The sequence below is a fragment of the Diospyros lotus genome, chromosome 3 (genome assembly GCF_014633365.1).
Source record: "Diospyros lotus cultivar Yz01 chromosome 3, ASM1463336v1, whole genome shotgun sequence".
Lineage (NCBI taxonomy): Eukaryota > Viridiplantae > Streptophyta > Magnoliopsida > Ericales > Ebenaceae > Diospyros > Diospyros lotus.
Window position 1 is genome coordinate 33,951,155 of NC_068340.1, and position 26,331 is coordinate 33,977,485.

The 26,331-nt window shown below is 37.3% G+C and overlaps 1 protein-coding gene across 3 annotated transcripts in view; it reads left to right on the plus strand.

The window, feature by feature from the left end:
- The window catches only part of LOC127796757 (uncharacterized), a 60,410-nt gene extending 34,779 nt beyond the window's left edge, over positions 1-25,631 (plus strand). For all 3 annotated transcript variants that reach the window (XM_052329124.1, XM_052329125.1, XM_052329126.1), the window contains 9 exons: positions 2,871-2,981; positions 3,665-3,847; positions 9,856-10,131; positions 12,044-12,670; positions 14,443-14,942; positions 15,032-15,092; positions 15,171-15,239; positions 22,750-23,216; positions 25,182-25,631. In XM_052329124.1, coding sequence (XP_052185084.1) covers positions 2,871-2,981; positions 3,665-3,847; positions 9,856-10,131; positions 12,044-12,670; positions 14,443-14,942; positions 15,032-15,092; positions 15,171-15,239; positions 22,750-22,821 — 1,899 coding nt within the window. In that variant the 3' untranslated portion in view covers positions 22,822-23,216; positions 25,182-25,631. The remainder of the gene's footprint in view (positions 1-2,870; positions 2,982-3,664; positions 3,848-9,855; positions 10,132-12,043; positions 12,671-14,442; positions 14,943-15,031; positions 15,093-15,170; positions 15,240-22,749; positions 23,217-25,181) is intronic.
- Positions 25,632-26,331: the final 700 nt, after the last annotated feature.

The window sequence follows — 26,331 nt, forward strand, 5'->3', positions numbered from 1 at the left end:
ATTGATGTTTAGGAAAATAGCAAACAGAGAGGTGGAAGTGTACAATGATGTAGATTGAGCTGACTCAATTCTTGATAGGAGGTCAACCTCCGGATGTTGTTCATTTGTGTGTGGAAATCTGGTCACTTAGCGCAATAAAAAACAATCTATGGTCTCTCAAAGCTATGTAGAGGCTGAGTTTAGAGCTATGGCTCAAGGATTTTGTGAAGGAATATGGCTGAGAAGATTACTACAAGACCTGAAAATGAATGTTGCTAGACCAATGAAGGTATTGTGTGACAACCAATTTGCTATCTGCATTGCTAAGAATTCAGTTCATCACGATCAAACAAAACATTGAAAATTGACAGGCATTTCATTAAGGAGAAGTTGGAAGAAGGGGTATTTCAGCTTATTTATACTCCTACCAACAATCAAGTTGCAAACATACCTACTCACTAGGAAAGCAGTAAGGATGTATGTTGTATATATATTCCATTCACTATGATGAATTATATCAGTTCTCCTCGCTAAACTTTCTGCAGATACTAAATTCAATATCTATCCTATTATAATAATTAATTGAAGAATCCTCCAAAAATATAATAGGATTATACTATAGTGTGTGTGGTCAAACTTGGCCTGCAAATAGAGATTCTTATTTTCCTTTTTGATTCTTTTCCTAATTTAGTTTTACTTTATTTTGGGATTTTTTCCCCATAGATTGGGTAACCTAGTCTATTACTTTCTCTAAAGATATTAGAGATGTTAGCCCAACTTTGTTGCGTGAAACAATATTGGATAATAAAGCACCATCTACAAAATATGAAGCACAATAGAGATGGGAATGTTATGTTGGATGTGTGTGCCATATAAGAAAAGATAAGATGTGTGAGAAGAAAACTATTAGAGGCTCCTATGAGAGAGTGAATGGAATGGAACAAGTTTTTAGCAAAAGAGGTAGAGAAAGACCAAGAAAAACTTGGCAGGAAACTCTTAGGTAATAGGTACAATATGATTTATAAGGGCTGCCCACCTTATAGAAGATGACCTTAAATAGAAAGGGTTGGTGAGCTAAAATTTTTGTAGCTGACCTCAGAGTGGGTTTAAGGTTTAATATGTTGTTACTGTTGTTGTTGTACTCTTAAAAGATTGGGAAAAAAATAAATCCCCACTAAAGATTTTAAAAGAATTTCCATTTTTAAGTCTCTAAAGTTAGATCATCATTTGTGTCATAATATGAAAGTGATTGTATTCTTTACTTTGTATTAAAAAATGAATGCTTGAGTTGAATCTGTATATAATTTGACTCCCATGCTGTGCTCTCTCTGCTACAGGCATTAGGTTGTAGGTCAAGGCCAAGGGAAGAAATTGGTCAAGATCTAATTAACTAATAAGTTGACATTCCTTATTTTTTTTAATTTGGAAGATAATCTCGGTACACAAAGAGTCAATACTATCATTTAATCAATTAAACCATTTGGATTATATAAAATTATCACCTTCGACTTGGGTCAGCTGATTAATTATAGATATAGATTAAGATATGGCAAGTTAGCTGTTTTTTTTTTTTTTTAAATCAACACTATAACTCATTTATTATAAATATTCTTTAATTTTTTTGAGTATTTTATTTCTTGTTTACCTTTAACGTCAAATTCAGTGCCTTAATTTAATATAGTGCTGATAGTTATGATATATTTTTAATTTATTATAGCAATATGTTCAGAAAGGTACTTTGATACTGTCCGGAACCGGACCCATAACAAATCCAGTACCTTGTTCGGTACGATATTGACAACCATGTCAGCACTTTATTTTATATAGACATTATCATTAGAACTTTATTTTATACTGCTGCCACAAGTTGGCCTTTTTGTCCCACCAAGGACGTCCCACATGGTGGGTATTTTATAGCTTTTGTTTACAATGTAGATGGACATGATCGTTGTCTTTTAAAAATTGTTTGTTTGGGATTTCATTCATAACAATTTATTTGACATGAATTTAACAGGAGTGCTTGAATTTATTTATGTTTAAAGTTTATACAGTAAGGTACAAATATTTGATTATTTAATTTGAGCTTATATAAATGCTTATAAAAATTTAAATTTCTTTTTTAAACATTTTCAATTAATTTTTTATTGTTTCCCTTGTGTCTTTGGTATGCTTCAAAAAAATTTTCGGTTTTGAGCTAACTGAATTTGCAATTCCAAATGTCATTCTGATCCTTAACAATCCATCAAAGTTGCAGCGTATTTAAATCACTTCTCAGTAAGAGGATGAAGCTGCAGCTCTAGTTGTACTGGGAATGATATCTGTGACCAGAAAGATGAAAGTCTATATAAAACAATTTATTTTGTACTTGCTACAAAAATGTACATGCATATAATGTAACCAATTGCTACATCTGTGTATGTCTACCCCATTGCTGTTTTTGTCTTTTATTCCTCCCCCCCCCCCTCCGTTTTTATGTATTTCTTGTCTCTCTATCAGTTTGTTACAATCTTTATTTTTTCTTTCTTCAATTATTTCTCCACTTGCTGCTTACATCAACTGTGGGATCTGATGGTTCACTTTCTACTTTTGCTGCTGCTTCTTTCAAGTTTCTTAAATCAAATGTGGGATCTGATGGTTCACTTTCTACTTCACAATTGATGGATTAATTTATTTAATGTTGTGTTCTGGAGATGAACTGCCAACATGTCCTTAGTGCACGAGGCTCTTCACTTTTTGGAGAGGGGGCCCTATTATACCAACATGTGCTCTGTATTACTTTTTATGTTAATTTTAATTGCCCATTTTGTCCAGTACAACTCTTGTCAATGATTAGTTTATATTTTGTACCTCTAGTAGTATTTGAAGACTTTTACCATTTTATTCTACTATAGATACAAGAGAAGGAAGAATCTGTCTGGGCTTCTGCCCTTAGCTGTTTACTCTATTTTGTCTGCGACAGAGGCCAAATCAGGAGGAGCAGATTAGAAGGTCTTGACATAAGGGTGAGTTTTTTTTTCCTCTATAATATGCTATTGTCTTTGCAGATATACGCATGTTCCTTGCTATAAGGATCTTCAGACTGAATGACAAACCATTTATGCTGGGTGTAGATATTTCTGTTTTTTAAAATTATTACTATTTAGTGGTTTTTGACTGTTGATGTAATCTACAAAGTCACGGTATAAATACTATTTTTGGATAAATTCTGGAATAAAGATAATACAGTAACTTATCATATTTTATTTGCAGATTTGTAAAGGAAGTGACTTACATGGGGTTTTCTGTCTTGTTTTCAAATGTTACCCTAGATTTTAGCTGTGGCTGGACTATGCATTCCAGCCTTTTGCCAGTCTTTGGTATTTGGTTGACTTGCATTATATTAGCGATTACATTGGTAAGGAAATCTCAAGGAAAGGTGAAAAGCTAATGAACGCAAGTTCAAAATAGTGCTGCCATCACTGTTCTCCCTATTCTTAACTTATTCATAATTGAACTGGCAATAGTGAGAATCTGCAACATTTTGATTGAATGATTTTGGTCAGACATATTGACCATTTTTTAGCTTGTGTTGCATGGTGCTCTACTTTCTCCATAGACCATAGAGTTTTCCTATAGATCTATTAGGGATCCTTATGTCAACATCTTTCTTGAGTTTGATATTGTTTTGCTTTTCTTCTATGTGAAGGTGGTTAAGGTTCTCATAGAGATAAGCAGGAGAAATTCTTGGGCAGAAATTGTTTGCAGCAAGCTTATTTGCATGCTAACAAACATGTTTTATCAAGTATCTGATGAAGCAGGTTCAACTACTCCAAAGTTTCTTGTTGAGCAGGTGGATCTAATTGGAGGAATTGAGTTTATCTTCCTTGAGGTATGCTTTTGATTTCTCTACAAAAAAAATTCATAAAAATGAATGAAAAGCATTTGACAAATCTACTGCAACTGGGCTATGAACGCACAATGTGTCACCATCACCATAGTAATTAGCAAGTTTGTCAGCTGCCACAACAAAAAGTAACAGTTAGTTTTGGTAACTAGCATGGTGGCCATACTTCTCAAATTGGGAGAATTTCTTGTTGGCATTTATTATTTGAATGATTGTGTGTTCTTGGTCTACCATGTAGTAGTGACCGAGTTGTCCCCTTAAGACCTGTTTTTCCTAACTTATGGTGCTCTTTCTTAAGAAAACAAATGCCTTCTCTATATTCTCAATGGTTTGATAGTTTCAGTACAAGATTGGTCGGGATGGACTTGTGTCTTACTGAAACTTGCTTGTTAGAAAAATACATAACCTAGAAAATTGTGTTATGAAATATTGGAGAAACAGATCTGGCATTGTTATCATGCATAAGAGAATTAGCAGAATAGACTGAATAATTTCATTACTTTCAGCAGGGCCTTTCCAGTTTCTGGTCAGAATGTTTGTGGTGTTATGGCTTTTTATAGGGGTTTGGGGTAATGGTAATAGAACCAATGTTACAGTTGAGGGAAAACAATTGTTTTTTGTGGGAATTCATTAATTGTTGGTTTTGGTATGAGAAATTGAAATTACGTGCTCAATCTTGAAAAGGAGGGTTGGGGATTGAAACATCATCTGAAAAAGCAGAGACATGTAAATTGTGTATTATAGGGGGATTGGAACATCATCTGAAAAAGCAGAGATGTGTAAATTGTGTATTAGTGGGGACCAAGATTTGGAAAACTCAAATGCACGCTGACATCAATGATCAAATTTGAGCAGAAGTCAAGGTCATATGCACTGAGTTCGGCAACCAATTTCGCGCGGAGGTGGGGGGTTTACGTGGTGAAATAGGCGGTTTACTTGACGAAGTTGGGAATCAAATTTGGGAGTAGATACAGAACTTCATGGTCATGTTTGTGGGGCAAAATTAGGTCAGGATATCACCGAACTTTCCTCCTAGGGAAAGGTCCATCCCAATCCTTCCTACTTTTGGACCACTCCCTAGAGCAACAGAGTCTCTGGATTTTGAGGTAGAGCGTACTGCTAGGGGAGAGATTTTTGAGCAGGGAGCTACAAGAAGAAGACTAGGGATACATGCTACGTCAACTCAACCTCAATTCCCTATGCCTAAGCTCGATCATCCAATGTTCAAGGGCCAGAATCCCAGCTGGTGGATAAGGCGTTGTAAGAGGCTGTTTTCATTGTATCATGTATCGGAGCAACAGAAAGTGGTGCTAGCTTCTGCATATTTGAACGATGTAGTGGAGGAATTTAATAAGTTGAGACAAGAGGGCACTGTCTAGCAATATTAAGTAAAATTTGAGGAACTCAAGTCCTTAATGATCAATTTAAATCCGGGATTAAGTGAGGCTTACTTTGTTTCAAGCTTCATTGGTGGCTTGAAGGAAGAATTGAGACCAACTGTCAAAATGTTATAGCCAAGATCGATCCAACAAGCTGTAAAAAATGTGAGGTTGTAGGAGATGACTGTGGATGCTATTATGAGGAAACAAAAATTTCCCATGAGGGGGCCGTAGTCGGGGATGAATAGAGTGGGGAAGGAAATGTTGATGATGGGCCAAAACTATAGAGTACCTACTATACAATCCACGGTAAACTCGAATCAGCCCATAGGAGGAAAATCTAGAATTATGTAGTAGAAGAAATAGGCGGGCTAATGTTTCAAGTGCAGAGAGAAGTATGCACCGGGACATCAGTGTCAGAAGCAGTTGTTCATATTGGAAAGGGATGAAGGACCAGAGGAAATAGAAGAAATTCAAGAAGAAGAGGTGGATGGGTCGGGTAATGGTGCGATTTCGTTGCATTCCTTGCTAGGCTTGGTTAATAGTAAGACCATAAAAGTGGAAGGGAAGGTCTGAAATCATAGACTTACGATGCTAATTGACTGTGGAAGCACCCACCGTTTTTTAGATGAGAAGTTGGCCAAAAGGTTGGGGTGCAAGGTGATCAGCACACGGCCATTGATAATGACTGTTGCAAATGGTTGGGGTACAAGTCTGCTTGTGAAAATTTTCGATGGGAGATGCAGGGAGAAATGTTTGTGACTGATTTGAGATTGCTTAAGTTGGGAGTAGGGTTGCAAATGAGTCGAGCCATTCGGCTCGATAAACTCAAAGAAGGCAATGGGCGAGGCACCTGTCTTGGCCTTGCCAGACTTTAATCGACCCCTTATCTTAGAGACAGGTGCAAGTAATGTTGGGGTGGGAGTTGTTCTCATCTAGGAGGGCCACCCAATAGCCTTCCTTAGCCAAGCCTTAGCTTCCAAATATGTGGGACTAAGTATATATGATAAGGAGTTATTGGCAGTGCTGATAGTCGTTAATAAATGAAGGCATTACTTGGAGGGTGGTTCCTTTGTTATCCACACCGACCATGAGAGTTTGAAGTTCTTATTACAACAAAAGCTGTAGACACAATTACAAAGAAAGGGGATGAGTAGATTGATGGGTTTGGACTATACTATTCAGTATAGAAAAGGGAAAGAGAATGTGGCTACAAATGCTCTCTCTCGGTGTTTTGAAGAAGGAATGGTGGCAACTATCACTTCAGTCATACCTAATTGGTTACAAGAGGTGACAACTAGTTATACACTAGCTAAATGGTCTAAAGAATTGCTGGAGCAACTACTCAATTGACCCTTCAAGTAAATCAGGATACACAATGACTAATGGCCTGATCTGGTTTCATGGCAGGATAGTAATAGAGGATTGTGAACAGCTGAAGTCCAAAATTCTGCAAGCTTTGCATGAGTCACTAGTGGGTGGGCACTCGGGCATACGAAATACCTATCACAACCAGTGTTCTCAAAGGCGGCCTAGGGCTGCTGCGATTAAGGCCAAATCGGCCCCCCTAAGCGCCAGGCCCAATTAATCAGGCCTAATCGGTGCCTAGGCAGCCCAGGTGCCTGGGTTGCGCGCAGCCTGAACTTGTCGCTACTTGGGTCGTTCACTCTCTCTTGTCGGACTTGTCATCGCCGCAGATCTCATCGTTTTTCTCTCTCTCTCGCCTCCGATCTCGTCATTTCTCCCTCCCTCTCTCTTTTGCAGTCGATCGGGCCATTCTCTCTTTGCTGGTTCTTGCTCTTCTTCCTTTGGTACGTATGGTTGTCTTCCTCCTTTCTCCCTGCTCCTTGCTCCTTGCTTCTTGCTGCGCCATCTTCGTTTTTACTCCTTGTTGCTTGTAGCAAGCAGCAAGCATCATCTTGTTGTTGATGTTGCTTTTTCATCTTAAATAACATCAAACATGTTAAAATTAAAAAAAAAAAAAAAACAACATTTTTCCTAGGCCCCGCCTAGGCGCCCTAGATGCTAGGCCCTCCTTTTGGCTCCCGACTACTGCCTAACGTGTTTTAGAACACTGATCACAAGGTAAAGCAACTGTTTTATTGGCTAAACTTAAAGAGGAGTGTGATGGAGTGTGTGCTGTCCTATGAGGTGTGTCAGTGCTATAAACATGAAAGTGGCAACACCAGGGTTATCACGGCCTTTGGAAAGATTGGCACAGGCATGGGTATGCCTATCCATGGATTTCATAGGACTACCAAAATTAGAAGGCAAGAACTGTATCCTTGTGATGGTAGACCGATTCACTAAGTTTGCCCATTTTATAGGCCTAACTCATCCTTTTTTAGCATAGAAGGTGGCAAAAGTATTTTTGGATTCAGTGATTAGTTTGCATGGGGTGTCTCAGACCATAGTCTTTGATAGAGACAAGGTCTTCACCAGTTTGCTATGGTAAGAATTGTTTAAGTCCGGAGGTGTCAATCTCCATATGTCTTACCGCATATCATTCGGAAACTGACGGCCAAACAGAACGGGTAAATCAGTGTCTAGAAATGTGCTTACGATGCTTTTGTTTTATATAGCCTTAGGCGTGGCACAAGTGGTTATCTTTAGCACAGTGGTGGTATAATTCATGTTACCACAGCTCCATCAAAATATCCCCCTTTCAGGCCTCGTATGGTTATAAGCCACCACTGCTGCCCGCCACATTTGTAGCTTCTGTAGACGACTATTTACAGCAACAACATGAGGTTTTACAGGTGCTTCGCAGGGAGTTGACCACGACTCAGAACCGGATGAAACAATTTGCTGATCGTAGGCGAAATGAAAGGGAGTTCTCAGTGGGTGATCAAGTTTATTTGAAGTTAAGACATCCCCACCAAAGGGCTATTACTCACAGACCAATTTCTAGACAAGTCCTAAGTTTTTTGGTCCCTTTCCCATTGTGGCCAAATTTGGGACTGCAGCTTATAAGCTCCAACTGCCTGCCAATTCTCACATACATCCTATATTTCATGTCTCCTTGCTCAAGAAATCAGCGGGTACCCAACCGGTTGATCCTACTTTACCTGCCTATGTATCCAATGCTTCCCCACCAGTGGAACCAGCCCTCATCTTGGATAAGCAGGTAATTCCCCTATCACTCAAGTGTTGGTCCAATGGGCTCACCTCCATCCGAACAACACCTGGGAATTCCTCCCTGATTTACTCGAGCAATTTCCTCAAGCAGTTCAGCTGCTTTCCATTTCTTGAGGACAAGAAATTTAAGAGAGGGGGGGGGGGGGGGGGGTAATTGTCAGGACCCTAGGGTTATGGTAGGGGTAATTCTGTCTTTTGCTTATACAATGTAAGGTTGTTATGCTATGGTACCTAGACTGCTACTCAAGTTGTACCTTGGCGGTTATTTTGTGCCAAGGAATAACTATAAAAGCTATCCTAACAGAATGAGAATGGTACAGAAAAAGCATATTCTCCGAAACAGAATTCTCTCTCTTGATCTCAAATTCTCTCTCTCAATCCTTCTCTTTCTCCTGAATCCCTCCAGTCTCCTCTCCCTCTTTGCATCCTTTTCTCCCAAAGTTCCTAAAATCTACTCAAAATTACCCATCACGCCCAGAGGGCCTGACAACCAGATTTCCACGACAGTTACAGATTGTGCAGAATAATTCTTCCCATTCAATTTTGCACTTGGAAGTCTAGAATTCATGTAGCCGACCCCACAAGTGGGATAAAGGCTGGATATGTTGTTGTTGTTGTTGTTGTATTCAATTTTGTACTGGTAATAACTGGTGTGCCCCAAAAAATTGGGAACGGTAATAGTTATTGATGAGGTTGTTGACGAAAATTGTGTAGTGGATGAAGACATGATTATGAACACAGTTAAAGCACCAGCACATTAAATCAAAACACTAGAAAACACAAATCAGAAACTAGAAATCACACCTGGAGATTGAGGGGTTGCGAACTGAAATCAAGAGGTACAAAGCAAAGCTGAAGTTGTGAACTGAAATAGAGAGGTTTGCTAACTAGAAGAAGTCCAAAACCCCAATTGCGATCTGAAACCCTGATTGCGACCTGAAAATTGTGCAAGGAGAATTCACAACAGATGAGTCACGAACAAGAGTGCGATTGAGATGCACGATGAAAATGTCGATAGAAGATTGAGATGCATGGTTGGTGGATGGCCTTGGTAAGATCGACAATGGCGGCATTATTGGTTACCGGTTAGGGTTTAGAAAGAGGCTCTGATATGTGTAAAATAATAAAATATTATGTATTTCTACCTCTAACGTATAATACAAGAGTATATGTACAAATGGTATATTATACACTAATATCCTCACTTATACTATTCAACACAACCAATGTCAGGTAGTATGGGAGTATGTGGTAGAGACAGACAGTAAAAACCCTAGCAATAGTATGCAGAAAAAGGAGGAAGAAGATTAGGAAAGCCACAAAGGACACTTTATTTTTTGCACCTTAAATATTTTGAACTTCATTTGTGAAAATAAATCTTCTCATATTGTTTTGTAGATAACCAGCTTGTTTTCAGTTTCTTGCACTTGTCCATAGCCTTTTTATGTCTCTCATTTTGTGATTTTGCCAATGCAGTTGGTGCTCTCAAACTCAAGGGAAGAAAGGAGAAATCTGTATCAAGTGCTTTTTGACTATGTTTCACATCTAATAAATGAGGCATGCATGTCCACTGGGTTATCAGAATATAGTGATGATGAGATTCGACCTATTGCTACTCTGCTTATGGTTGCTGATGCTCCTGAGGCTTTTTATATATCTGTGAAGCTTGGTTTAGAGGGAATTGGAGAGCTCTTGAGAAGATCAGTTTCTGCTGCACTGTCTACGTATCCCAACAGTGATCGTCTGAATAATGTAATTCTCTAAATTTTTTGTTATGCCTGCACTTTATTTTAAATTATGCTAACCTTGGTGTTTTGAGAAATCATGCACTTTGAACTGAGTGGTGTTATTCCCTCCAGCTTGGAGTTCTGTGGCAACAGGGAGATCAAAATTTTTGTTTATACATTCAAACATATGGCTTATAATTCCCAACAAAAATAAATAAATAAATTGGTGGCTTACCATGGTTTAAGCAATTTTATTTCATGTGAAGCAGAGTTTTATATATTTGTTAGAAAAAAGAGTTAGAAGACAATTAGATATATTTCTTAGTGCTTTTATGCTTAGACCTTTTGTCTCTTCCCCTTGTCATTTTCTTCAATATTTCAGTTTGAACAACCAATTTATTTTGCTTATGACTTTACAAATTTATAATATTGTTTTAAGATAAAATAGCACTATCATTTATTGTTATGAGAAAAATTAACAAGCAAGCCACTTATATATGGTTGTTTTTCTATATTTTCTATACATATATGATACCTTGGCATAAAGTCTGTGGCTCGTTGTTTAGTTAAAAGTAACTATTGAATAGTCAAGTTTAAGTGCAGAATAAAGGCTTCATTTTTATTTTATAAATTAGAAATGTGGTTACATTTCTTCGAAAGGACCCTAGAGATTGGATGTAATCTCCAGCTGGTTGCAAATTCTAAATCAACGTCTTGGGTCATGGATTATCTCCTCCATAACATTTGAAATGAGCATACTACTTGCATGTGATCAAGTGGCAACTGTTAACTCACAGGAGGCTTTGTGCTGTTATTGTGCTAACTTAAAAATTTAACGCAGGGCTGTACTAAATATCATTCCTGTATATCTCTTGGTGCTGCATCTGTAGATAATTATATGATTACCTAATGGCACAAGTTCATCACTATTTAAAAGCTGTGTTATGCCTCCAATAAGAAAATGTTCTTTTTTGGGGCTAAGTTAGGCAAAATTTCCTTTATACTGAAATTTATGTTGCTATTATCCAGACCTACCTGTAAAGCTTTCTTGTCCTTTTTTAAGGTAATTAACTGAATGCAGCTTTTTCTTGGATTGGATGTACCTAGTTCTGTTCTATGATTGAAAGTGCTAAATTGAATCTTGTGCATGCGTGCGTGTTCTTTTAATTTAAATCCAAGTGCCTGACTGATTCGGAAACTTTTCCTCTATTTTGAATCCTTCTGACAACATGGCTGAGTGGTACGGTGGGGGACTGCAAGTCCTTTTTCCCCAGTTCAAATATTGGTGCCAGTAGCTACTTTACCATATTCTGAATTTTATTGTTCTAATAAACTCCCTGCATTAGTTCATCTTGGGTGAGCTCTAAAACTGTTCTAATTGTTTGTCTAGCCATAAATCCTTTGATTTGATTGTGATCAAAATTATTGGAGGCCTATACATTTAAAAGAGATGTATCTGAAGATCTTTTCTTTTAGTTTCTCTTTCCTTTTCATGGATATGATGCTTGAGACGTGATTAAGATAGTTTGATCATGTGCGAAGAAGTCCAACAGATGCTCCTATGAGAGTAATGGATGGAATAGAAGAAATCTCTAGTAAAGGAGGTAGAGGAAGATTGAGAAAAACTCGGTGTCACACTACTAGGCATAACATGGGTTTTAATAATCTTGTAGACTATATATTCATACATAGAGATGATTACTGAGCTAAAATTCATGTTTTTGACCACACCTACTGGGATTAAAGTTTGGTATGTTGTTGCTATTGTTCTATGGTTTTTTTGTCTTCATTTGTACTGTGAATTATTGCTCTATCCTTTGAAAGAGAAAGTTGAAAGATATTTGTTTGACATTAGTGGTCTGTTAGATATTTGTCTTCGTAATTCTCTAGTCTGAAATTCTTCTTTATCTCACTTATTTTCCCCATCATTCCTGCAGCTTTTGGAGAAGATTACTGAGAAGCTTGACTCATTTATAAGTTCATTTACTCATTTGGACAAAGAATTCACACAGATGATACAAATAACAAAATCTTACAAGTCTATGAAAAGCATTGACAATGGAGTCGTGGGACACAGTGTTGGAATGAAAGTGAAGCTATCATGGGCAACTTTACATTCTCTTATTCATTCAGAAAGACTTATTTGTCGCCAGAATGGGTATGTGTGGTTGGGGGATTTGTTGATAGCAGAAATTAGTGCAGAAAAGGATGTGAGTGTATTGTCCAATATTAGAAACTTGCAGCAGAAAATTTCCCTTGCTGGTGTTAATGATTATTTGGTAGATTTAGATGTTCCATTACCGATTTGGCTTATGTGTGGGCTTCTGAAGTCAAAAAACAGTATCATCAGGTGGGGCTTCTTATTTGTTCTAGAGAAGCTTCTTATGAGGTTCAAAACTTTACTAGTTGAGAATGAGCTGCAACAATCAAGCACCGGTGAACATGCTGGAGATCTGCCAGACAGCAGTCGCCTTGAGAAAGCAAATGTAGTGATAGACACTATGAGCAGTGCCTTGTCCTTGGTGGCTCAGATAAATGAAACTGACCGTATCAATATTTTGAAGGTATTTCCTTTCCAGATCCTAGACTGCCTTTCATTTTTTTCTCTGATAATCACTCTATATTAAGATAATGAGCCCCTTATTAAGAGAGGAGGACCCTGTATGAAGAGCCAAAAGGAGCTACTTTCAGAGATAGTTCATCATCAAAACTCAAAAAAGTCTTACAAGGCAAAAAGGAAATTTCTCTAAGCTGTGAAGAAATGAAACGAGATTGATTCCCTTAAAAACAAAAATCTCACAGAATAGCTCAAGAGCTTGCAAATAAATCTGGCACCAAATATCTCACAGAATACCAAATGGGATGGCCTTCAAATTAGGGTTATTTTTTTGTTTGCTCACTTCCAAATTAGTGCTACTAAGGGTACTTTTTAAGTTGGGGGTTTACAGGCATTCAAGGATCCTTGTTAGCAAGTTCTCTTTATATTTTATGTGATGGAGTAAATCACACTAGTCCACTCATGATATTTCACATTAAAGAATACTTTTCACCTATGAGAAGTTTCGCTGAGCTTCTTGTTAGAGAGTCTGGCATGAATTTAACTAATGCTTTAAGGTGACTGCCATTTTACCATTTATCTTCTTAAAGTTGGTTTGAACACAGCTCTTTTATTTGATTTATTTAGTAAAACATCAATATAAATCAATTTTAAAATTACATAATACATATATTAAGTAGTAAATACATGCAATTTCTCTCCCCACAACCCCCCCCCCCCCCCCCTCTCTCTCTCTCTCTCTCAATTGTGGCCACCCTAGCCACACACACAAGAACTACCTACCTCAAGGCCAAGCCATCTGCTACTCCTCGCATGCCTCCATCTCTAAGGCCATTGGCATCCCTGCCTAACTGGCTGACATTAAATAAACCAGCTACTGGGCTATTGCCAGCAAGGGAAAATTTTTTGCAAGTTTTCTGAAGTGGGGATTGTTGAAGCAAGAGCTTCAAGGTGTGAACAGAAAAGTAACAAAGAAGAAGTCATAGAACGAATTCAGATAAAATGAATTAATCAATCTCAACAGAAATGAGGCATAACTGGATATATATATATATATTATTATATATATGAACCAGCTATCCCTAATAACAACCTGTTGCAATTTGCAACAGCAGCCTCAACAACTTAACTAATACAATTATAACTGCATAACTAATTACATCTAAACTATAACATGTACATCAAGCTACTCAATATTAATCTCTTCTACAATTGTAAATGTAATTTCTATTAAGTGGGTGGTGGTGTATTTAGTAGAAGCCGCCTACTGGGATTAAGGCTAGTGTATTCACCCTAAAGCTGAAGGGTGTCTAGCGTATTGTACTTTGTCATAATATAATCTTAGGCAGTGTCATTCACTAGACCAGTAGCTTAATACCTATGAGAAATGTTGTGCTTAATTTTGAGAACAGCTGAAGGATTAACATGGTAGAGAATAGGCATTTAAGGGGACAAACATAAAGTAGCAGTACCTCATATCTTCATGTATTAATGCTTGCATAAATATGTAAGGATTTCCTCAAACCAAACATGATCTCAAATCTAAATTTAGCCCCCTGCTGCCCCCCATTTCTTTGGCTCACTTCATTGAAGATCGGGTTTATTAACAATGTAATGTAGTAGGGGCATCAAGGTTTTTAGTTGGCCATAATCCTAAACATGCCACTGTCTTTCATGTGTCTTCTGAAAGAGTTAACTGTTTGCATGTCATTTGTTACCAAGCATTTCTTGAACTTTAACATTCCCCTTAATCCGACATTTTTTTCTGTTCCTAAACAGATGTGTGACATCCTATTTTCTCAATTGTGCCTGAAAGTCCCTACAACTGCTACACCATTTAGAGATACAATGCATGATGATAAGGTCTTTAGATACATGGATGGAAATAACACAGCTGATGCAGAAGAAAGTTTCCCTCAGCAAGAGAAGCTATCCCGGGAAGGATCTATTGAAGATATGAAGAGCAGATTTGGTCACAAAGATGACGCTCCAATTTGTGAGACTGGATCAATGGCTGCATTACTTCTTTGCGGACAGGCCATTGTCCCCATGCAGTTGGTTGCACGTGTTCCTGCAGCTTTATTTTATTGGCCTTTGATTCAACTTGCTGGAGCAGCAACAGACAATATTGCATTGGGTGTCTCTGTTGGTAGCAAAGGAAGAGGAAACCTCCCTGGTGCCACGTCAGATATACGGGCCACTCTTCTTTTACTTCTAATTGGTAAATGCACTGCAGATCCAGCCGCTTTTCAAGAAGTTGGTGGAGAGGATTTTTTTAGGTAACGTGACAGTTCCATGCTTCTTATTCATTAGGTAACTTTGTAGTTAAAGAAATGCCAAACAACATTGAACGTTGAGTCTCTGTCAGGGAACTGTTAGATGATACGGACTCAAGGGTGGCATATTACTCCTCAACTTTTCTTTTGAAGGTAAAAGGACTCCTTTGTCCATTCAAAATTTATCATTACTTGCATGGTGGCACAAGCTGATAAGGTTGGGTTATGCAGAGAATGATGACTGAAGAACCTGAAAATTACCAACGCATGCTTCAGAGTCTTGTTTTCAGAGCTCAGCAGGTGAGAGATTTTGCTTTCCTGGTGCACCAACTTTTTTGAAATTGGAAATAATTCAGAAACTTTGTTGTTAATTGGTATAATTGATAATTTTCTAGTGACAATTTCTGGTGTCAAGACAAGGTAGTGGATGAATTGCCGAGTTATAATATATGAAAGCGTGTTCTAGTCCTATTTATCTGACTTAAGAGCTTGAAAATTAATAGTTTGACACACTTACAAATCACACAATTTTAAAATTCCAGTGTGAGTTTCTGGATCTTTCTTAGTTGTTTCCACTAAATGGCATCGATGCTGGTCGACATGACATTAATTTGCACAATCTCTTGTTCTCCTAAGCTTTGGCCAAGACATGAGCTGTCGTTTCTGGTAGTAACAAGAGGGATACTATCAATATGGATAGTTGGCAACAATGTGTGGGCACACCATGACTTTCTTTGTTCATTTTGTTTTTTACTTTAACAACAATGCTAAACTTTAATCCTATTATTACTTGTATTGGTTACATAGATTCTAGTTGTTCAATCACCTCTATCCACAACCATGTCTTCTATAAGGCTGTTATATTCCATTTCATGCCCTAGAGTTTTTCACCAAATTTTCTTTGTTTTTTTATCCAAACACCTTCACTACAAATTTCATCTTTTTTGTGCACTCTCCTTGTTAAAACTCCTATTAGTCATTTTTTACATTCCTAAACCATCTTAATTGATGCCAATCCAACCTTATTATGGATGATCTTATTTTCATTTTGTATTTTCTTGTATGGTTGCACATCCACCTTAGCATCTTTAAACTAAGTTAAGGTATTATTTTATATATAACCAGCAAACAACATGTCAAGCCTTAATCTTCCACTGTGGGGTTGACTACATGAATTTTAGCTTACCAACCCTCTCTATCTATGACTTTATCTTTTATAAAGCCCTTATAACTAACTGCACAAAGTCTACCACTAAGTTTTTCTTGATCTTCCTCTACCTCTTTTACTAAATAATTGTTTCATTCCATCTGCTCTCCTTACAAAAGCCTCTGTTGGTCTTTCTTTAATATGAGCAAACCATGTTAATCATGTCTCACGTTTTTTATCTTCAATAGGAAATACTCAGACCTTATTATGAATAATTTCATTTCTAATTTTATCTTTTCTTATCCCCATCCATCTTAACATCACCATTTCCATATGGTTGTATTTTGGACATGTTGCTTTTTTGCCCAACATTTGTGCTATGCAATAAAGATGGTCTTGTAATTCTTGTATAATTTTTCCTTTAGCTTTAATGAAATCTTACTATCATATAAACCACAGAATGACTTGTCCATTTTAGCCTTCCTACCATAACTTATCAGTAACACTCTCATTATTCTCTCCATCTTTTTGGATGATTGATCCTATACATCTAAATCTTAAGACCCTAGGGTTTGCTAGGGGTAAAATAGTAATTAGACTATTTTACTTGTACTTTCCTCTAGTTGTATTTTTTATGTTAGTTTGTTATTTTTTGTAGAGTAGCTATATAAAGCTACTGAAGACTGTTTCGGAGGATATGTTGATTGATAAACAGAATTTCTAATTCCTCTCTCTCAATTCTCACTCGATCTCCCTCTAATTTCTCTCTGATCGCTCCCTCTCTTGTTGTTTTGTTTGAATATCTCCCTCATTTCTTCTGATTTTCCCCCTTACTTCCTATTCTATGTCCCTCAGATTCGTCCATCTTCCTATCAAAACCCTAGGTACATAACAAGTTGGTATTAAAGTCAACAGTTCTTGGCTGCAATTCTGTTAAACCTTAGCAATTCTCACAACTGATTGAGTCGTAGGAGACGATTCAGGAAGTTGAGTAGGCGATTTTGACTGCGATCTAGACTGACAGTTTCTGGCGGAATTTTGACGACTCACAAAAGCAAGTTCCAAAGCAGATTCAGGCTATACAGTACAAAACTCTTGTTTCGAGACCTTCAACTTCGCCTACTTTTGAGTCAGGTTCTACTTTTGAAAGCCTTAGAGCGGGTTGATTCGTGGTTGTTTTCCGAGGCTGTTGTAGTGTGCATTCAGATTTGAAGGCGTGTAAAGGCGAAGCAATCCCAGGCAATTTTGGCTATTATTCCAAAGCAACTGGATCTATGTAGCTGCAAGTGATTAAGGTGATTCAGTGAAACTGAGAGTAAGCTATTCAGAGTTGTGTAGCGGATTAGGCTTATGGAATTTAAAGTAGCGATTAAGGTGGAATGGGGGAATAGTAGCGGCTATTTCAAAATCAATCGATTTTCAGGAGATTGTTCAGAGCTGTGAGCCTTGGCCTCAGATCTAGACTCGATCGATGACAACAATGGAGATGAAGCTTGATAACACGATCAATTAGATGCACAACCAACTTCGCGCGAAAGTAAGAGGTTTACTCGATAAAGTTGACAGGCAACTTTGCGAACACATGCCAAATTTCATGATAATGATTGCTAGATAGAATTAGGTTAAACTACCTGCTTCTTTGCTTTCTAGAGAATGTTATGATTCAAAGATTATAAGGAAGCGACCAGATCCTATGAATGGTGGAAATCCGTACTCTCCTTGAAGAAATGGATTAGATCTTGTTTCAGTCGAAGGTCCGTGCCTTACTCGTCCATGTAATCAGCATTCCAATAACAGTCCATGGAATCAAAATTACATTGTCAAATCTCAGTGTTCAACTCAAAGGGATAAAACTGTTATTACGAAAAAGGATTTTGGAATGTCTAAGGAAGAAAACAATGATAAGAAGAACGTTGTTAATGAAGCATTACAGCCTCAGGAATTTCTTAAAATGAAGCAGTCTAAGGAGAAGTCAAGATTATGAAAAAATGATTCACTGCTTACCTCCGATTTTGAGTAGAAAAGGCATTCTAATTTAGGCAGTATTGACAAGAAAGATGATTGTAACAACAATGTTGACAACAATAACAGTAATCTAGGAGGTTTGATCCAAGATGTCTGGACAAAAGAAGATTTCAAAGGGACAACCTAATTCTTTTGAGAAGGAAGTTTTTGATGAGGATGTTCCAGATGATATTTTCAGAAGTCCATAATAAGAGATGATTGATGCAGTCAATCAAAGGATAGGAATGAAAGGAGGCAACAGGGATTTTCTAGAGCTGGAGATAAACTCATCCATATCCTAAGGATCTAAAATTGACCCAGTTTTTCACAATGAGATATAGGCTCAATCAATTTCTAAAACTAGCAGTGTTGAGGTCAATTCTACTGCAGTGATTGGGAAATTAGAAGAAGAAATAATAACTCATGATGCACCTTCTGAGAGGTTGCAAGAGGAAAATGAGGAAGTATTTGATGAAGTGACAGAGAAAGCCAAGACCATCACGTTACCCTTAGTGACTAGTCCATTGACTGAAGGATTAGCTAGTGTCTAGGATTGGAATCTTGTGAGGAATGGACTTGATATTGGAGTTCTTAAGAATATTGTTCCATTGCCTTTGATTATTAAGAATTGAGGAGTCCTTAACTTTGGTTAAATGAAGCAACAAGAAAGTGAAGACAGCACCAGCAGGTGGATATCTTACTGCTGATGTAAAAGATTTTGATCCTGAACAGTATGATAGTATTGCTGTCAATTTAGAAGATGCAAGCCAAATTTCAGAAGGTGCAAACTAGTTTTAGCAAAGATGGACACTGAAGCAGGTGTTTCAAGAGAGCATGACATATGTGCTAAAAAGAGAGGTGTTGATTTCTCTTTCAATAAGATGGAGACAAGAAGAGAGTTGGACACCATGCATGTTCTGCATGACAAGATTTTGAATATAAGATCATGACATGATTTTGAATATAAGAACTATGATTGCTCAACCTCCAAAATTACAATTAACAAAGACATGTCCCAGTGTTCGATCCTTATTGACTACTATTACAGGTCAAAGCAGAAGCTACAAGCTACAGGCATTGTAGCAGCCTTGGGAAGTCTCCTAGGAGTTATGATTCTTACAAGAATTCTCTCAGTAATGAGAAGATTCAATGTTTTAAGGAATTTTGGAGACCAGTCAAAAGTAACAATGTATCTTAAAAATGATGACACAAATGAGGTGAAACTGAGATCTCCTTCCTTCCTTGTGTCATAATTTTGCTGTCGAGTATTGATTCTCCAAAGCCCTATGGGAGTACTATCACACTTTTACCCACATCTTAACATCACTAATCATTTCGTTCACATTTGGGTGTGTCTCCTCTGTTCATATTCATGGTCAAAATTGAGGAAATTGGATCCAAGAGCTCTCAAAACTATCTTTGTGGGATATTCTTCAACCCAAGAGGGCTATAAATGCTATCATCCATCAACCAGAAAATTCTTCATTTTGGCTGATGTCACATTTGATGGGACAACATCCTACTTTACACAACCTTATCTTCAGAGGGAGACAATACTTGTGGAAGATAAGGATTTTTTTCTACTAGACCTACCTGGAATTAGAACACCTTTTCCTAGCCGACTTCTTCTCCTAACCTTGAACTTCAACAACCCGAGCTTTTTGAACCTTGTGATCCTCAACTTGATGCTCAGCCTGAATCTGAACTGGAAAATGCATCCTTAGTTGGGGGGAATGGGGATGCTTCTGATAACAAATTTCCTCAAGCTTATTCAAGAAGGAAGAATCTAGCTCCTAGACCAAGGCAAGTTCAAGCATCAGAACCAGATCCCGAGAATGAGGTAATACCCTCTGATCCCTCTCAGTCTACACCTGAATTGGACTTGCCTATTGCCATAAGGAAGGGAACTAGGGAATGTACAAAACAACCAAGGTACCCACACTTTTAGAATTTGTGTCATTTGTGAGATTTTCTCCTTGTCATAAATGCTTCCTAACAAATTTAAACATTGTGTCAATTCCTAATACCTTTTTTGAGGCTTTAACATGTGAAAATTGGAAAAATGCTATGATTGTTGAAATGCAGGCCTTAGAGGAAAACAAAACATGTGTAGTTGTAGAACTACCCAAAGGGAAGAAACCAGTAGGGTGCAAGTGGGTATACACGGTGAAGTACAAAGCGGAAGGGACTTTAGATAGGTACAAAGTAAGGCTAGTAGCAAAAGGGTACACACAGACGTATGGAATAGACTACCAAGAAACATTTGCTCCAGTAGCAAAGATGAATACGATAAGAATTCTATTGTCCTTAGTTGCAAATTTTGATTGACCACTACAATAGTTTGATGTAAAAAATGCCTTTTTACATGGAGACCTTGAGAAAGAAATATATATGGAGATTGCACCTGGGTACACTAGAAACATAGCTCCTAATAAGGTGTGCAAGCTTAAGAAAGCATTGTATGGTTTGAAACATTCGCCTAGGGCTTGGTTTGGGAGGTTTACTAAAGTAATGGTAAATATGGGTTACAAACAAAGTCAAGGAGACCACACTTTATTCATCAAACATTCAGGCTCAGAGGGAGTCACAACCCTCATTGTATACATGGATGACATAATAGTGACTAGGAATGATCAACAAGAGAGGCAGAGTCTAGGACAACACTTAAAGAAGGAATTTGAAGTCAAAGAGATCGGAAATCTTAAGTACTTCCCAGGAATTGAGGTGGCACGTTCCAAGATGGGGATTTTTATTTCTCGACAAAAGTACATTACTGATCTCTTAAGGGATACAAGGAAGTTGGCATGCAAACCGGCTAATTCACCTATAGATCAGAACCACATACTTAGGGAAGCTGAGGGTGACAAAGCAACAAATAGAGAGCTTGTTGGTTGACTGATCTATCTATCCCACACACGCCTAGACACTTCCTATGCATTGAGCGTTGTGAGTTAGTTTATGCATAAGGCGGTCTACAGAATATTGCACTATTAGGGACTCCAAGGAAAGGAATATTATTCGAGAAGCATGCTAAGATTGCACTCAAAGCTTATACTGATGCTAACCATGCAAGTTCAATGACAAACAAAATATCTACTTCTGGATATTGCACCTTTGTTGGAGGGAATTTAGTCACATGGAGAAGCAAGAAATAAAATGCTATGGCGAGATTGAGTTTTGAATCTGAATTCCGAGCTATGGCATAGGGTATATGTGAATTACTATAGCTAAAGGTTATCTTGGAAGACTTAAGAATTGAGCTCTACTGTGACAAGAAGTCAGCCATTAGTATAGCACATAATCCCATGCAATATGATCAAACAAAACATAGAGAAATTAACAAACACTTTATCAAGGAAAAACTGGACAACGGTCTGCTTTGTACTCCATATGTGCCTCCAGCTCTCTACAAAAGGAATCAGCAATCTTCAATTTTAGACATTAATTTCCAAGCTGGAAATGAACAATATCTATTCACTAGCTTGAGAGTGAGTGTCAATCATATAACAGATTGATTGAAGCAGATTTACAGGAGTTATTTTGGCAAGTTGAAGGGCTGTCAATCAAGCTGTTTTTGAATTATTTTCTGATGTTTAAATAGATGATTAGGTGTACAAATTTGGTAGGTTCTGTAAATCACTTAGGGATTATCTCCATTGGAGGAAATTTCTAATTAAGAGTTTCCTATTGTAGATTGGCTAGTTTTCTGTATATATATAAATCTGGACAGAATGAATAAAATATACATTTAGTTTTCTTCCCAATTCGTGACACTTGATAATCTTCCTCATTTTTTGAACAATTTATTTGGGATATCTATACTAATTTTTTCTTACCAATAACTTGATTTTCAAGACTCATTACAGCATCATCCACCCATTTGTGTTTACCAAACCTACATTTCATACATTTGATTTTTTACTTGCTCAACATGAATCCCTTGGATTTTACAGCCTTTGGATTTTAAGGTGTCATTCTATAATTTGAGCTTAGTATTTGTAGAAAAATACTTCTTTGCTTAATTATCAAAGGATGTACGCGGCCCTCTTTTATGGAGGGAGAATGAATACAAGAAAGGAAACAAAGAAGATACAAAGAAAGGAAAGCTACATATTTACAAACGGAAACAATATACACAAACATTAGGAAACTTTGCTAAGACCAGATTAGGAAGTATCCTATTCTGGTTATAGAAACTTCCAAAAGAGGCATGATCTCTTCTTCAAGACATCCCATAACTAGGCTGCTGTATCCTTACCATAACTAGGCTGCCGTATCCGCTTATGGTATTTATGCATTTTTTTGTCTCCTCCACTCAGACAATGTTATCTGCTAATAACACATGCCTAGACACCTCTTTTCAATTGTGTTTAATGAGTTAATCAATCACTAGAGCACAAAGATTAAGGCTAAACTTTGATTCTTGTCGTAATGTGGATTGTTTTATAAGTTCTTTTATTGGCAAGGACTAAGGAGAGTGATGGTCAATGAATCCAAGCATGGACCACCACAGTTAAGGGAGCAACTGAACTTTTGCCATTATTGTTCCAGCAATACCTTTCCTAACTGATTATACCCTAAATGCTTGTATTTTTGTTATATATTGCATAGCAGAATTACATGTACTAACACTAGACGGGCTACACTTATCCTGTGCAGAGTAACAATGAAAAGCTGCTTGAAAATCCATACCTTCAGATGCGAGGAATCCTTCAGCTGTCAAATGAGTGATCCTGGAATTGGGACTGATAGCTGATGACAACTCTTGGAGGGAATTTTTGCCTCCATAGGAGGCACCATGTCGTGGACCAATTTGATGATCACTACTGAACTTTGCAATGTTTTGGCACCTGACATCCCTTGGCTGAAATGTGGAACACAAAGAGTGCAAGATACTTCATCTTTTAGATGTGCATTAAATGGATTGGTATTTTGCGCAGGAAGCTGCGTCATTGTCCATTCTTACCGTCATCACCAAGTTGTACATTTATGTGAGAAAGTGATCAGGGGCCTTCTGTATGCTGAAAATATATGGAGCTTTACATCAGAGTGTCAAGTAAAATTTATTAAGCTCGCATTGTATTACAATGCTGGATGTTTGGGCCCCTGATTGTTACTATCTTCAGGTAATGTTTTCTGTCTCAAATGTATTGATCTGTAGCTTTCATATATAACTCCATTGTGATTTGTTAGATATATGCATGACCTTGCCACCAGCTCCTTTGGGTAACATAGTTTTGACATTTGCCTTGCCTTGCCTTGACGTAAATGGTTTTTATTTATTTATTTATATTTTGACAAGAAAAAATCCACGAAAAGGAATCACCTTAGGAGCTAAACCTGTATAAAAATAATGAGGTCTGCATATCTACTGCCACAGACAACTCATTCCAGATACACAGAAGAAAGAAAGAGAATGGTATATCCTCTTTCAACTGAGAGAGAGAGGAAAACCAGGAAGTGTGTCTTCATGAGTGACCTATACTACAACAACAACATACTAAGCCTTAATCCCATTGTGGGGTTAGACTTGCCAACCATTCCTATCTATGGCCTTTACCTTTTGTAAGGCCTCCTTTATAACTCATCTCACCTAAGAGTCTCCCACCAAGTCTTTTTTTGTCTTCCTCTATCTCTTTGGTTAAATAATCCACTCTCCTCACAATGGCCTCTACTAGTCTTCTTTTCACATGACTAAACCATTTTAATTGTGTCTCAAGCATCTTTACATAAATAAGAGTTACTCCGACTTTATTACAAATAACCTTATTTCTAATTTTGTCTTTTTTTATATAATTGAACATCCATATTAACATCACCATCTTTGTTAGCTCATATTTGTGCTTATTGTCTAACATTTTGTGTCATACAACAAAATTGGTCTTGTAGTTGTCTTATAAATTTTTTCTTTTAACTTAACTTAACGGAATCTTACTACCACATAAAACAGTCGAATGTACTTTCCATTTTAACCATTCTGCCTTAGTTCTACTGGAAACATCCTCATTGATCTCCTAATTGTTTTGGATGATTGATGCAAAGATATTTGAAGTCTGAACTGTTCTTTTTCTTGACATTACTCAATCTTCAAGTTTTACCATAACATCATCAAACTTGTGCATTTATTAAACTTATCCTGTATTTTTGTTTTCAATCTGCTTAATTTATCCAGATTCCAACACGTCCCCCCATATTTCAAGCTTAGTATTTATGCCTTATTTTGTCTTATCCACCAACATAATATCATATGCAAGTAGCATACACCAGGGCATTTCTGCTTTGGTATATTTAGTGTGTTCATCTATTAATATGGCAAAGAGGTAGGGGCTTAATGCAGATCCTTGACCTAATCTATTTGTAATGGGAAAAGTGTCTGTCTCCTCTCAAGTTTTGACTTGTGTTCCTACTCCATGTTACAAAATCTCCTTTATTCTTGTATACAATATAGGCACTCAAGTGTTCCTCCAGTCAGTCAGCATCCTTCATGAGAGACCTACCTCTGCTCTATCAAATGCCCTCAAAGATATCTTTCTGGCAGAGGGGTTACATCGCTTAGAAACAGGTGGGGTCCACATGTGTTTGACTTAACTAAGAAAACTTCAGCCCTCGTAATGGATGCAGGCATCAGCTCTGACCCCAGTCAGAAGAGAGAAGCTACATGCTTTCGATGCCTGTAGTCTTGATCTTTCTGTTCTGTCATCTGACTTATGTTTTGCACATATAGCGTGAATCCCCTCTATGACCTTCATCCTTTAGCTTGAAATATCTGTTTTTGGAATAACCCCAAGATACTCAAATAAAAATAGTCAGTCTTTGTTATCTTATAGTGGAAGTGCAGTACTGCAAAACAACACTCTTTTGCGAGTATCGATTTTTGCAAACTGGAGCAAGTCAAATAATTTGATATATCCTTGCTTGAAGATGCCTTGCTCAAAACTTCTATATATTAGAATAATGGCATAATTATCTGTGTTAGGAAGATCATTGCTTATTTTGGGGTCATTACATCTTATTAGTGCCTTGAATTATGTCATGCTGCTATTTGGGTGATTTTTTGTCTGATAAAAGCTTCCAATTTTATGCCAAAGCAGTTGGGTGTGCACCATGGGGCAACGTTCCTTTGTGATGCATGAGGTCTCCTCTTGGTCTTTATTGTCATCCCAGAGGATGATACCTTTTCTTTTGCTTGTTAACTAATGGCGACTGGTCAATTTGATTGCAAGTAGATGTACTAGAGGTGCTAATGTTCCAGTAGACAAACGATGAAGATCCGGATGGGTTAATCTTGGATGATAATTATCTCCATCAGGGGCATCAACAAGGAAGTGTTGTTACAGGCACTGATATGAAGCATGCCTGGTATGTATAATTGTACTGTAGTCAGTTATTCTTTTAACATTGTAAATGTGTGGCTTTTTGTCCTTTTGTCCTACCCACCACCATATTGCGAATGCTGTAAAATAGTCATTGAGTAATTTTCTCCTCTGCCTAACAATTGAGTGATATAAAATTTAAAGAAAGTTTTCTGTTTCACTTTTCAATGCATCTTTTGACCTATTGCCTGTGGAACTGCACAATCAGGGAATACATATTTCTGTTTAACCTTGCTCACTGCTTATGGTTGAACTTTGTTGGTAGAGCTTTCAACACCCAACATGTTGTCCTGCAAACTATGGTTTGAAGAAGACCGCCTGAATGACCTTTTTTTCCTCCTTTATGAAAGTTGATCATTCACTCAGCATTGGGTCATTGCATATATTTTATCTCATTCTCAGCTTCTCTGTTTTTTCTGATAATTATCGGAAAGTGGTTTCTAGCTACTAAGGTTATTTCTTTCCTCATGTTCAATCCTGTGGATTGGTTCATCATTGGAAGTGTGCATGTGTTTGTGATTATCAGTTTTTGGTTGTGAGAGTTTGATTTTGAAACTTAAGGGCTTGTTTAGTTATGATCTTCGTATTTCACCCCTTGACACAGCAAAAACTTTTTAATTTAGTAACTTGTTTGTGATGATCAGTTGTTGTTTAGACTTGTCATTTGCATGTGATGATTTTTTGTATAAAGATTTTCAGAACTGACGAAAATTCTTTTCATCATTTTTTAAAATTAGAATGTTTTGGGCTAAATTTTTCAATATTAATTTTGGGAATCATAGTAATAATATGATGCATTTGAATACTATTCTAGAATTTAACATCATGCTCTAAATTGATTAGCTGGAAACTAACTTTACAGTTTCCT